The sequence below is a fragment of the Acartia tonsa genome, chromosome 8 (assembly GCF_053477335.1).
Source record: "Acartia tonsa isolate MP-2025a chromosome 8, ASM5347733v1, whole genome shotgun sequence".
Lineage (NCBI taxonomy): Eukaryota > Metazoa > Arthropoda > Copepoda > Calanoida > Acartiidae > Acartia > Acartia tonsa.
In genome coordinates this window covers 27,348,564-27,361,370 of record NC_137267.1, presented here as the reverse complement: position 1 = coordinate 27,361,370, position 12,807 = coordinate 27,348,564, and the positions used below count along the sequence as shown (strand labels likewise).

General features: G+C 27.6%; 1 protein-coding gene across 3 annotated transcripts in view; it reads left to right on the top strand.

The window, feature by feature from the left end:
• Positions 1-12,807, top strand: part of LOC145326416 (CUGBP Elav-like family member 4) — a 201,358-nt gene that overhangs the window by 156,379 nt on the left and 32,172 nt on the right. For 2 of the 3 annotated variants that reach the window (XM_080169764.1, XM_080169763.1), the window contains exons 1-2: positions 5,282-5,399; positions 5,681-5,769. The exons of the other annotated variant lie outside the window; for it this stretch is intronic. In XM_080169764.1, coding sequence (XP_080025890.1) covers positions 5,731-5,769 — 39 coding nt within the window. In that variant the 5' untranslated portion in view covers positions 5,282-5,399; positions 5,681-5,730. Of the gene's footprint in view, positions 1-5,281; positions 5,400-5,680; positions 5,770-12,807 lie in introns of those variants that run through there. 3 annotated transcript variants of the gene reach the window in all.

Genomic DNA, 12,807 nt, shown 5'->3' with positions numbered 1-12,807 from the left:
CATACTATTTTCCACTAGTCTCACTGAATTATATTTTTCTTTTTAAATGGAACCTTTGGTCCTAATAAAGTCACACGGCTATGGATATATTTTGAATGAAGAATAATCTTATATAAAATAAATATTAAGATGTTTTCATATGTCAATCACCGTTATCTAATTATAATGAGAAAAAAATTTTAGTTGTAGAAGTACTCCATTACTAAATTCTATACGTCTTTGTTTATTTGGATTTTTTATGAACATTATAAGTTTAAGAGTTTAAGACAAAAAAACTTTTGTTATTAAATTTGTTAAGATTTTTTATAGATATCTAAAACATAAAGTTTTCTGTTTTGATTTTTTCATAGCAAATTGTAATTTTATTTACTTAAAGAAAAAGTAAGCATTTTGTATTAATTTATATGGTTTATTCGTTTGTACAAGATGAAACAGTTAGCTTTTTTCAATCCTTAATGCGTAAAAAATATTTTTTTCTCTTTACCCTTATTTTTATCAATTAATTTTTATCAAAGAGTCATTAAAGGGAGTTTTCTCATTTACTCCATCAAAATAATTTTTACTTGTGCATTGCAATTTTTAATTATAAATATGTAAACATTATTGTTGGATAATTATTTAATTATAAAAACAGTTATCCCAGCCCTTTTATAAATATGTCATATGCACTTACTCACACAAACACGCACACGCACACGCATACACACAAAACAAGGATCTCAAAATACAAAAAAAGAAAAGGTGATAAATAAATAAAAAATACAAATACACCAATAAAGAGTAACAGGGTTTTTTTTTATTAAAGAACCAGTGGTTAAACTCGCTTTAATAGTTGATTAAAATGTAAATGGTAAATTTAGATGTACATACAAGACCCATATAAAGTTGTTCCTGATTGTCCTTGGAATAACCATTCAAAAATGAAACTATTATAATACCTCTATGATTAATATTTAATGTTAAATTAACCTAAAATTGTAAATGTTCAATATGGGCGTACATATTAAGAGTAAGATTAGGTTGCCTTTGCTGTACAATTATTCATAAGAACTAACCCTAATTTCAGAAAATCTTTACTTTAAAAATCCACACTAGTTTATCCTTGTGAAAATAAAGTACCAATCTTATAGAAGATCCTATGTAAATATTTTGGGTATCCTTGTATGTTATTTTCTATCAAATCCTACCACTATCTATGCAGGGGAAGGGATGTATGTAATGAAAACTTTCATATTATCTATAATATTTTTGTGGTTTTGGTCCAAAATGATATTTCTAGTTGTTTTTTAGAGGTAATACGTTAATAACTGAAAGAAAATAGTATTTTTCAATTGAAAGTATTACATTTTAATAAAAATTAATTCTGATGCCTTCTATCTTTAATTATTGTCATATATTTATTATTTATGTCTGTGTGAATATCAATTCTCTTTTAAGTTTGTAAGACAACCAAAACAAGCCAGCTGTTTATACAATACTAAAAATATACAGTACAATTTATATTCAATAATATGCCTTTTGCCTTTAATTCAAAAGAATCTTTTTAATTAATATTGTTTTGTATAAATTTTTTAAAACATTTTATGAGCTTTTATGATTGCTATTTGTTTTTCTTTAAATTTAATATGTGCAAGTCTATAGGAACGACAAAATTCACCATATACATACATATGTCTTATTTTGCCTAGAAAAATAGGACCAAGCTTCTTTAGAAAAATTAAATCGATTTTTAGATTTTTGCTAGAAGTAAATATAACGTGCGTCTGTTTGCCCAACTTAAAAAAGTTATCATATAACTAAAGTAACATGGTTTAACTTTCGGATTTTTATTCGTATGTCTATGAAATGAAGGAGCTTGTAGCCTTTTCAATTTAAAAGACGTAAGTTGAAATTTTTCTGAAATTTAAGTGTTCCTAAAGCAAAGATGGTTTTAAATACATGTCTTTGTTTCTACTTTGTATGGTTAAGCTTATAACATAATCTTGGTTTAAGGACAGATCAATCTGGAAAAATAAAGTTTCAACACAACAAGTTACCTCAACGCTATGGATAAAGTTTCTGAAAACTATCTCCGCAAAACTAGATTCTAAGTTTTTGTATATGACCATTTCTGTTCTAATTAAGAAACGTCCTTTCATTCACGAATCAGATTTCGATTCAGAGGCGTGCATAAGGCAGTGTATCAAACTCCCTGAAAAAATTAAGAGAGCAGAATACACCCATTTAAACGCCCCTAAACAAGGATGACAACATCCATAAAAGCGAAGCACTGAAATGGAAGGACAAACGAACATTAACACTTGCAGATTGTCAGAACTGAATTAGTATAATATTAATGCATCAGTACAAACAATATTGTGAGTAAATTTGTTGCAAAACTGCAAAAATAGATGATACAGTTTAAGGACATACTTACATTTTTTAGACTTGTTTATAGAGATGCTTTGCTTATAACATTGCACCTTGTTGTAATAGGAATCAGTTTTCAAAAAATCAGAAGAATCGGGAAATTCAAACATATAAAAATTTGTTTCAAATGAACGTACGGACAGTCTGGTATTGATTATAGAGTTGATACGCTTTCAAAATTGTACCTAACTACTAGAGGAATCATCATGCAAAGTTTGTAATCGATAGGACAATTCTAACCTGTTTAAATTAACAAAAAGAGCTAACTCTCTGTGACGGACAGACGTACGTACGGACGGACCGACCCTAATTATAGAAAAGCTTTGCTTTTAAAAAGTGTGTCATGTAAAAAAAAGTCACATCAATTTAAGAAGGGTGTGAAACAAATTTACCGATCGACGCTTATTTAAGTTATTAGATTATGCCATGTAACTACAGATAATTTATGAATTGTTTTAAACTGATTGGACATTGCTAACATGCCAAAACTATTTAGAACTAAATTTATCTACATAAGAAGTTAAAATTAGAATCTTGAATAATAATTTTATTTTCCAAATGGCCACATGCTCAAGGACGTCTAAGCTTTTTTGAGGGGGGTAAAAATGAAGAGTTTCAATGATTGGAGGAGTGTAATCTAGAAGCGCTGGAAAGTGTCATGTGTGACGCCATAAAAATATGTCTTAAAAGGTGGGAAATAAACCTCTAAAAATGAGATGGACTTATTTTTAAAAAGTTTGAAGGAGATTAAGCACCCCTTTATCCTCCCCTCTCCTCTTGGACGTCTATGTCAATTATTTTAAAATATATTTTATCTCTGTATGATTTTGTGTATATGTCTGTGTTTGTGTTAAAGGATTGGTTGAGGGGTGTTAGTGTATGTGTGCTTTAAAAACAAGATTGGATATACTTTTATTTATTTAGATATACCAGGGGACACTTAAACATGTGACATTATCTATCCAAGGGTTACTTAGGATTATTCTTAGAAAGGGGTTTAGTAAGCCCTTTACAAGCACAGCTACTCTGAAAGTAAAGGATTCCATATGTCTGTTTGTTACCTAGTATTTGTTCTTAATATCTTAACACAATTTGTTTTTGTGTATATGCTTTGCTCCTGATGGATGTTATAATCCCTCATTAATAATAGATAAAACATATTTGTGACCTTTCTTTCACATTAACTTTTTTTAACCTAATAATATCCATAAAGTAAATCATAGAAATCTTATAATAATGTTAACTTTTAACATTTTGAAACAAAGACCAAACAAATATATAAATGAGGGTAAAATCTTGGAAAGGACTGGATCTTCTAACTAAGATTTAAATGTTTTAAATTCTTTAAATTCATTTGAATTTAGCATTTCAGATTGCCAAATAAAAGTTCTTTTAGTGATTGTGCAATGACCATAGAGAACCATACAATTAAATATGCCCTATCAACAATGACTTCTTAAATTATTCATCCTTTTTCTAGAATTGCTTTTTTTTGTACATTACTGAGATGAGCTTGTTTGTATGCCTTGGCATTTCCAATTCTACTACTGGGATTTTTTAAATCTCTCTAGTTTGGCGCGATGTGGTTTATAATGAATCCAAACACCTTTGTAGAGAAACGAGAAAGTTACTATTTTTGCAAATAATTTTGTAAATCATTATTTCTTGCAATGTATAAAGTAGTTTCGTTTCCACAAAATTTGGAGTGCTTTTACCCCCACGGAATTTGGAGTGTTTTTATCACATAAAAGATTCATAACTAAGGTTAAATTCTAGAAAATTGTATCTCACTTTACAACATTATTTTTTCATAGACAGAAAGAAATGTTAGGCTAAGATCAAATATTCGACTACTTTGGATATTTACTTTAAAAAAGGATAACAACAGCCATAATAGCGAAGATCTATCGATCATATGATGGACAAACGAAAATTAACAAGTAAAGACTATAGTGCGGTTGAAGTTAAACAATTACAAATCTAAAAAAGAATTAATCAGTCTTAATGTATGATTAAAGTCTTACTTTCACTGGAGGCATAATTACAGATACTCTAGGGTTTTTACCATTGTGCCAAATCTTTCTAGGAATCAATATTTTATAAATCAAGTTGATATCTATTAATTTTTCGCAACAACAATAGGTTAACCTCAAAGTATCAAAAAGAGAAAAGTAAAAGTAAAAACTTTTTCTAGTTTTTATTTCAAGTAAGACTTTTGAATTGATAAAGAAAGTAAGTTTTTTCATTGCAAAAAAAATTAAAAACAAATTAATGTTACTTTTGCTCTGCGTCCCTAGCTTTGCATTTACCAAAACCAACCAGACGACGAACGGATTAACTTAGCTTGTTCGCGTGTTTTTATGAGATCCTATATTACATACAGATTTTAAACTTGATACTAGTATGCAAGGAAATCTATAATATATCTCAAATCAAATATCATAGTTTCAAATAAATAATATTCCACGTATCTTAATTTAAACTTTAAATTAGAAATATTTTCAAGGTTAATCAAAGCTTAATAACCTTTGATCAATAATAAACTTTTATTAGAAATGTTATTTTACCAGTTCTAAATAAATATTACAACTTATGGAGAAATTTTTGAAAAATTTCATAAAATAAAGATTACAATATTCATAAGTAGTAAGGCTAAAGAAAAACAATTAATAATTAGCCGGTTGTACAAAGTTAGTTATAGGATGGACTTTAATTGGCTCGTAAGAATTTTCTAAATTATTAAAACTGTCTTAAATTCCAACCGAAGAAATTACATTTCTATTTTTTTGTATATGCACAAAATGTATTGTATATTAGATATGCATCGGTCATACGAATCTTCACAATTAAATTGTTTCACATCAACTGTATTCAGACGAAGAAAACAAAGAATATTGAAGAATCAAAGATAGTATTCAGACAGAAACATTTATAAATTTTATATTTTTTCACAAAAGTTTTAAAACAACACTTCAAAATAGATTCCTTAGGTGTTTATTCCTTTAGACCAAACAACATAGCAAGATTTACAACATCCATAAAAGAAAAGCTTTCCAAAACTAAAGTTCGAATAAATTAATATTTGTAAATATAACCGTACTGACACATTTTAAAAAATAATCATATTTTTAGATATAATTATCTTTTAAATAAAGTTCATGGAAAAATTATATTATTAAAAATTTTGTATCATAAAAGCCAAATAATCAACTTCAACAAAAGGACAAATCTAATTTTCTGGTCTGTAGGTATAAACAATTTGATCTGTTAGGGTTTGGTAGTTGTGTAAGTGGTGAGACTGATCAGCAGCAGGTGCTAAGGATGCTCCTACAGCCTCCAGCTGTTCTAGACAGGTTTCAGGTATTACACAGATAGCTGGAAAGATAGATAGATAGATAGATAGATGAATGCAATAATATTTTTAGATGATTTTAGAAGTGGATATTAAATATATACTGATTAAAAGTCATAGGTAGATAGACAGACAGGCTAATACTTATTTAGATAGATATCATCATAGGTGCATGGGAGATATAAATTAATAGATATAAAGATAGGCGGAAGGAGAGATAATTAACTTTTTGTCTTTTGATGAAGAGTCATATAGCTGGAAAGATGGAAAGAATAGAAAATGTATAGATAGATTATAGTTTATTATTATGAAGATACATATTTGAAAACTTATATAGAGATTAGAGATAAATAAATATTTTAATTTTTTTATAAGTATGACTTAAACTACGGCGTTGAACTACCATTCTATTTCTGTTTTATTTATCCTGGTTTGTGAGGATTTATTTCAGAGATAAGTTTGAACCTTTTGCAAAGTAAGACGATATTTATTTGAAGTACTGCGCATTTCAACAATTTTCAATAATTTTAATTTAATATTTTAGGTATGTTTTGGTTTTAATCTAATATGAAATGTTTTAATAAATTGTAAGTATATTCTTAATTTTAATTAATCAAAATATGAATATGTTTAGTTTGGTAATTTCTCTATAAAATTTATAAGTACAGTTTTTAACATGCTATATTATAAGGTTTATTTGTTAAGAGTAGAATATCTCTAAAATTGTAAGATCCATTGGGTTAAGTTTTTCAGGGCAGCTAGTGGAATGTCTTTTGTTGGTTTTAAATTGATTTATCTGGCGTACCCCTCTATTAGAAGACGCAAGAGGCGCAGCTGATATTTTTAAAAATGATTTATATTTATTTTATTCTAACTATTTTTTTTAAATGACAATAATTAAGGCGCAATGATATCGTTTATAAATCAATATAACTTATGTAAATACACTGAATCATTTAATGAAATCTTCACGAAACTTCGATCTTGGTGTCTCATACATTTCCGCAGATTCACAGTAAAGTCATATATTTTTATTGTTGATATATATGGTTAAAATTGATGTCGATCTTTAACTACAAAATGCTTTTCCAAGTATTATACATAAGTAGAGGAATCTCTCAGATATATAATATACAGCATAGAAATTGAACAATTTCAATTACATTCTGGATAAATAAAAACTTAAAGGGTATTTTGTATTTGAGATAAAAAGGCAATTTTTCATAGTTGAGTGATAAAACAGCAGAAGGGGCAATATATTTTTCACTAGTACATTCTATCAGCATGGTTCAAAGTGAGATGCCTCATACAAAAATAGACTAGACAACATAAAGTCTTTGGAAAGAAAAGTAACATATATTTAGTTTAGTATATATGTGAAAATAATTTGGCGCCATGCTTTTATACAACTATTTAAGTATTTTACAATTTTGTTCCTTTATTCCAGTTGTATATTATTTAATTTGTTTAGGTCTACTATCCTTGTATTTGATTTAATGATTTTACATTATTTGTAAGTTTTAATTTGTCAAATAGAATAGACCTACAGACAAAATTCCTGTTTTTTTTTATATAAAAGGATGGAAGAGTAATTTACTTATAGAATAAATCACAAGAACTTTAAGTTAGGAATAAGCATACATTTCTACTTTTGCACTATAATGAGAAAGATTTTATTTTAGACCAGGCTACATCAGTACATCTAGTTCAATATTTCAGAATTGATTGAATATAATATTGAATATGTCCCAGAGCTAAACAACTTTAACCTACAATGTTCTACACTTTTATTGAATACAATTTAGGTAGCGAAGATGCAATACAAATGAGATATGGTCTTAAAGCTACTGACGGACAGCTTACCCTTTTCTAGATAAGACCCCTACTATTATTTAAATAACATATGATTTAGTTATATGAATATAATTTTAGTGATTACAATACTTCTTAGTAGGGCTAAGTAGAAGCTGATTTAAAGCCTTAGAATTATGTATTCTGTTATACTTGTCATTTATAAGATTCTTTTATCACCAGGACATTAAGTTAACAAAACTATAATTTTACTATACAGGGGCTGTAATCTTAAAAATCTTATTAAATAGCATTTATTGCTATGAAGAATTCATGAAAAAATTCCATATAAATTATATAACAAAATTCTCTACAAAAATTAACTTGAAACTCTTTTCAATTCGTATTCGCCAGTACTCAAATCCATTGATTTTAAACTTATTTTATTATGGTTTTGATATTCATTTTAAGTTAATGATTTAGGAAAGATTTTAAAACTTACCGGTCGTAGACGTAGAACAGTTTTAAGCAAATTGAAATAGATAACCTAATATATCTTAAACTGAGATTCAAAATTTTTGTTTGTGGTCCTTTTTATTTAGAAGAAAATTGCCAGTTATTCTACCAACTATTTTTCTTACATACTTTGTCAGTATTCTCTGAAGCAATATGTTTTTGGTTTATGATATCTCTTATTTTTACATTCGCTGCTTGACTATTGATAACATATATGGGGATCATGTTAAAAATGGTGTAGTTTTATGACAACAGAAAACTGTAGTCAAAGTGTATTTAGAATGGCAATACTGTGTCAACAAAACAAACTTCTAGATAACACCATTTATATAGTTTGGTTAGGTTATGTTATGCCAACGCAAGGGTTAGTAACTTAAGTGCTATTTGTAAGACAAAATTTCAATGGACGATATTTATAAGATGAATACTAAAGAACAAAAAAAGATTTTATATTTGTTGTTCGTAACAGGTCTTGATCCATATGAAACATATATATTGATAAATATAACTTATTTTGCATTTTCAGGATAGATAACATCATACCAATATATTCATACAACTAAATAATATAAGTTGGGACACAATTTTCAGAAATTATTCTGGAAAACGATAATCTTAAATGCCATGTAAATTATCTAAGCTCTAATTTTTTTTACAGTTTAGGTTAACATAAGGCCTTATAAGATAGAATTTTTCACCCCTAGATTATTTTTATCTCTAAATAAAGATTTTGGAAAAAAGAGTAAAAATTTTTTATTGGCTCTGGGCACCATTTAAACACACGACCATAGTATTGTCTTGCTAAATTTTAGAATAAATTATAGGTATGGTTTCAATATACGTTCAAAATAGGGTGGTTTCACTGTATTTTTTTGGTATGTTATGCTGTGTACGTATGAAATATCAAAGAAAAATAGGATATTCTTATTTTACCATGGCATGGCAATAAATATCATCTCATGTAAGGGTGTGCCAAAGGAGGGTGTCAATCTGAATGTAAAAACTTAATAAACAGAATATTAATCTAAAAGAATTAACAAAATTGTATATAAACTTTTTGCTAAATTATGTTATAAAAATCATTGATCCAAAAATCAGATGAATGAGATAATTTCTTATTTCTAAATTGTACCAAATTGTTATAGGATTCATCATTCAAAGTTTAAGACAGGACAAATCTAACATACATAATAATTTGACGAAAGAGGTAACTGTGACGTACGTACAGACCCTAATTACAGGAAAGCTTTGCCTTTGAAAAGTAAAAATATTCAAGTCAAACTCTCATTATTCTATACAAAAAATCACGAAACCTTTATAGTTTGAAAATAAAAAAATACAGCTGTTTGTAGAAGTATTATTTCATATGTTTAAGAATTATTTAAAAGGAGCTAAATATATATTTGTTTAACAGTTTGTCGAATTAAAAAGATGAAACCGTCAGCAAAAAATATTTCTCAATTTTAAAGGAAGCTTAGTATTTGTCCATGGTATATTTTAAGCTACACAACGAGGGATGAAATTTCTTCCATCAAATATTTATTTATAAGCCATTTATAAGCCAAACCAAGGGTGGGAAAATATTTTTTATTTATCTTTTATGAATATCTTGTAACTATACTCTTATATGTATTTATTTATGTTATATGTTTATTGGTTCTTATGGTTTTTTATACAAAAACGGGGAAAGTAAACTTACATAATAATCATTTTACACAAACAGTATATGTAATGATTAAATAAATGTTCTTACGATCTATTATGTGACCTATACTTCCTGGACCAATGTTTTTTTTTAGTAAAACTCCACAAGCGAAAAAAAATATACAATTACCTTCCCCCTACTTTCTCTTGTTTAAATTGTTCAATGATTTTAAAAGTCGCCAGTGAAATAAAAATTAGATAAATACCAGTTTAAATATCGCGAAGTAAATGTCATCAAACGCGTTGCTAATGTCAAACTGCTCTTAATTTATAATGTTTAAGATATTTTTAGTTTTACTTGAAATTAGGCTAGCAACTTTAGATGATATTAAACCCGCGACTTATATAAAACATAACGTTGCCGCTAGAAGTCGAATATCAACAATCATGGCTCAATCCCCTTCAAATAAGTATATTTTTTAGACAAATATTAGATAAGTGTATTAATTTTAATTTAATTACTAGCCTAGAATAAACACGAAACCTACGAGTTTAATCTGTCCGCCTTATATACATTATACAATACATATATAGTCATATACTTCTGTACAAGTTTTTTGTAAATCTTTTCAGAGTCTCAATTTCTTTCACTCTCTCTCTCTCTCTCTCTCTCTCTCTCTCTCTCTCTCTCTCTCTCTCTCTCTCCCTCGTTCTTTCTCTCTTGTTTTCTCTTTCTGTGTATGAAATTCAATGTATCTCCTTTTTTTCTTTTTCTCTCTTGTAAAGTAAGGCAAGCAACAGTCTCTTTTCTCTTCTATATCAAGTACAAATACTCTTAAAAACAAGAACAGTTACGTCCAAATTAGGGACATTTCTAAAAAAACAGATAATGTTAAGTAAATGAGAAAATTGTTAGTCAAGTTAAAATAAAAAAAATCTTCGAAAAAACAATAGTCAGTTTGGAGACTGTTCATCAGAACGATGAAAAGACATAAGGAATTTAGGCTAATAACACTAGGCTTCATGTTCCAAGATGGTCCATTTGACCAAAGACGGTGACAAAGAAAGGGGTTAATAGAAGTATTATTAATTAGTTAATATTAAAATAATATTTCTTTTGATTTTGATAATAGAAGAGTTGCATTTTCATTATTTTGAATGGTTTAAAGAAAACGTTTTTTTATGATTTTGTGTTACCTTTAATTGTCCTTTCAAAGATTATTTCTTTTTAATAACATTTTGAAACCTTTATTCTAATTCCACTGTTGCTTGCCTTGCGTTATTACAATCTCTCTTTTTCTCTTTCTCCATCTTCTCTTTCCCGGTCTATCTTAATCTCTCTCTATTTCACTTACTCTCTTTTTCATCCTAACTATCTCTATTCCCCCTTTTCTTGCTCTTCCCCCTTCTCTCTCTTTAAAGTTCATCTACTCTCTCTATCTCTCTTGATGTTGCCCTGTCTCCTATGTTTAAAAACTGCATCGGAATACATATATTGTAATAATTATTACATCAAAACTCTTGGGAACTAATCATTTACATATAGATAGATTCACATGTAGATAGGTAGATAAAAAGAAAGAGCGGTAAATTGATAGACGGTTAGATATTTAGATAGAATACAAATATAATATAAAACTGCTACTTTTAAATATTTTGTTTTTCTTTGAGATTCATTAATTGAAATATTGATATGAAATGATACCAAAGCAACATTTAAAATCGTATTCTTCTAAATAATTTGATATTTGATACGTTTGATATTATAGAACAATTAAGATTTTATGTCTAGGAGGTCAAATCATGACCAAAGTACGATGATATAGTAAAAATATAAAGAGATATACATATAAAAAAAAAAAAAACATATTAATAATTCAAGAAATTCATAAATTTATATAAAAATATAGAAAAGTATTTGTTTAGTAGATCATTTACTCTGAAAGTAACTAGATATCTATACATTGAAAAATGATAGATAGAAAGGTATTAAAAAAGTACCAACATATAAATCTTAAAAATCCCGCTGTTAATATTTCTATAACCCTAGTTCCTGCTGATTTCCTTCTCCCTCATTGGTACAGGGTACATGTATTATATAAAAGTATCTGAATGTATGTGCTGTTAATATTCCAATACCCCTAGTCCTCTCCCTCATTGGTAAATGGTACATGTATTATATAAAATTATCTAGATGTATGTGCTGTTAATGTTTCTATAACCCTAGTTCTTCTGATTTATCTCTCCCTCATTGGTACAGGGTACATGTATTATATAAAAGTATCTAAATGTATGTGCTGTTAATATTCCAATACCCCTAGTCCTCTCCCTCATTGGTAAATGGTACATGTATTATATAAAATTATCTAGATGTATATGCTGTTAATGTTTCTATAACCCTAGTTCTTCTGATTTCTCTCTCCCTCATTGGTACAGGGTACATGAATTATTTAAAAGTATCTAGATGTATGTATGCGTGTATTTTTCTAAACGTTTCATTTATGTTTTTTTTTACATATTTTTCACTGTCCATTCAAAACCTTTTCGAATAAAATGTTTCTACAACACAACAAGGCTAATTTTGCAAATTAAACAAAATACAGTACTAAAATCATGAATCAAAAGGAAAACATTTACCAAAAGAAAAAAAATGAAGTTTTAGAGTATAGACTAAATTATTGTCATCTGGTTATAATCATTTTAGTAAAGGATTTGAATATCCTAAACATAGAGTAACTGTGAATCACTTTTTCATCCTAAATTTACATGAAAACTGAATAGTATTCCTATTTCAATTTCTTTGTTTTTGAATAGAACATCTTTTCTACTGGTTAAACCCTATTTAGATCAGACTTTATAGGTTATTTCCAAAGACAATATGAAAGAGTAGTGATACAAATAATAGTAGACTAATCTGAATAAGATTCTATTGTGACACCATGGAATAAAATATATCAAAAGCATATTTGGTATCCCCTTGAATTGTAAAGATTTTACTAGTCATCATTCTATACTTTCAAAGAATTGTATAAGGATTCCTAAAGACAATTTTCTTGAATAAGGATGAAAAAGATTTTAGGATTCATAATTTTTTA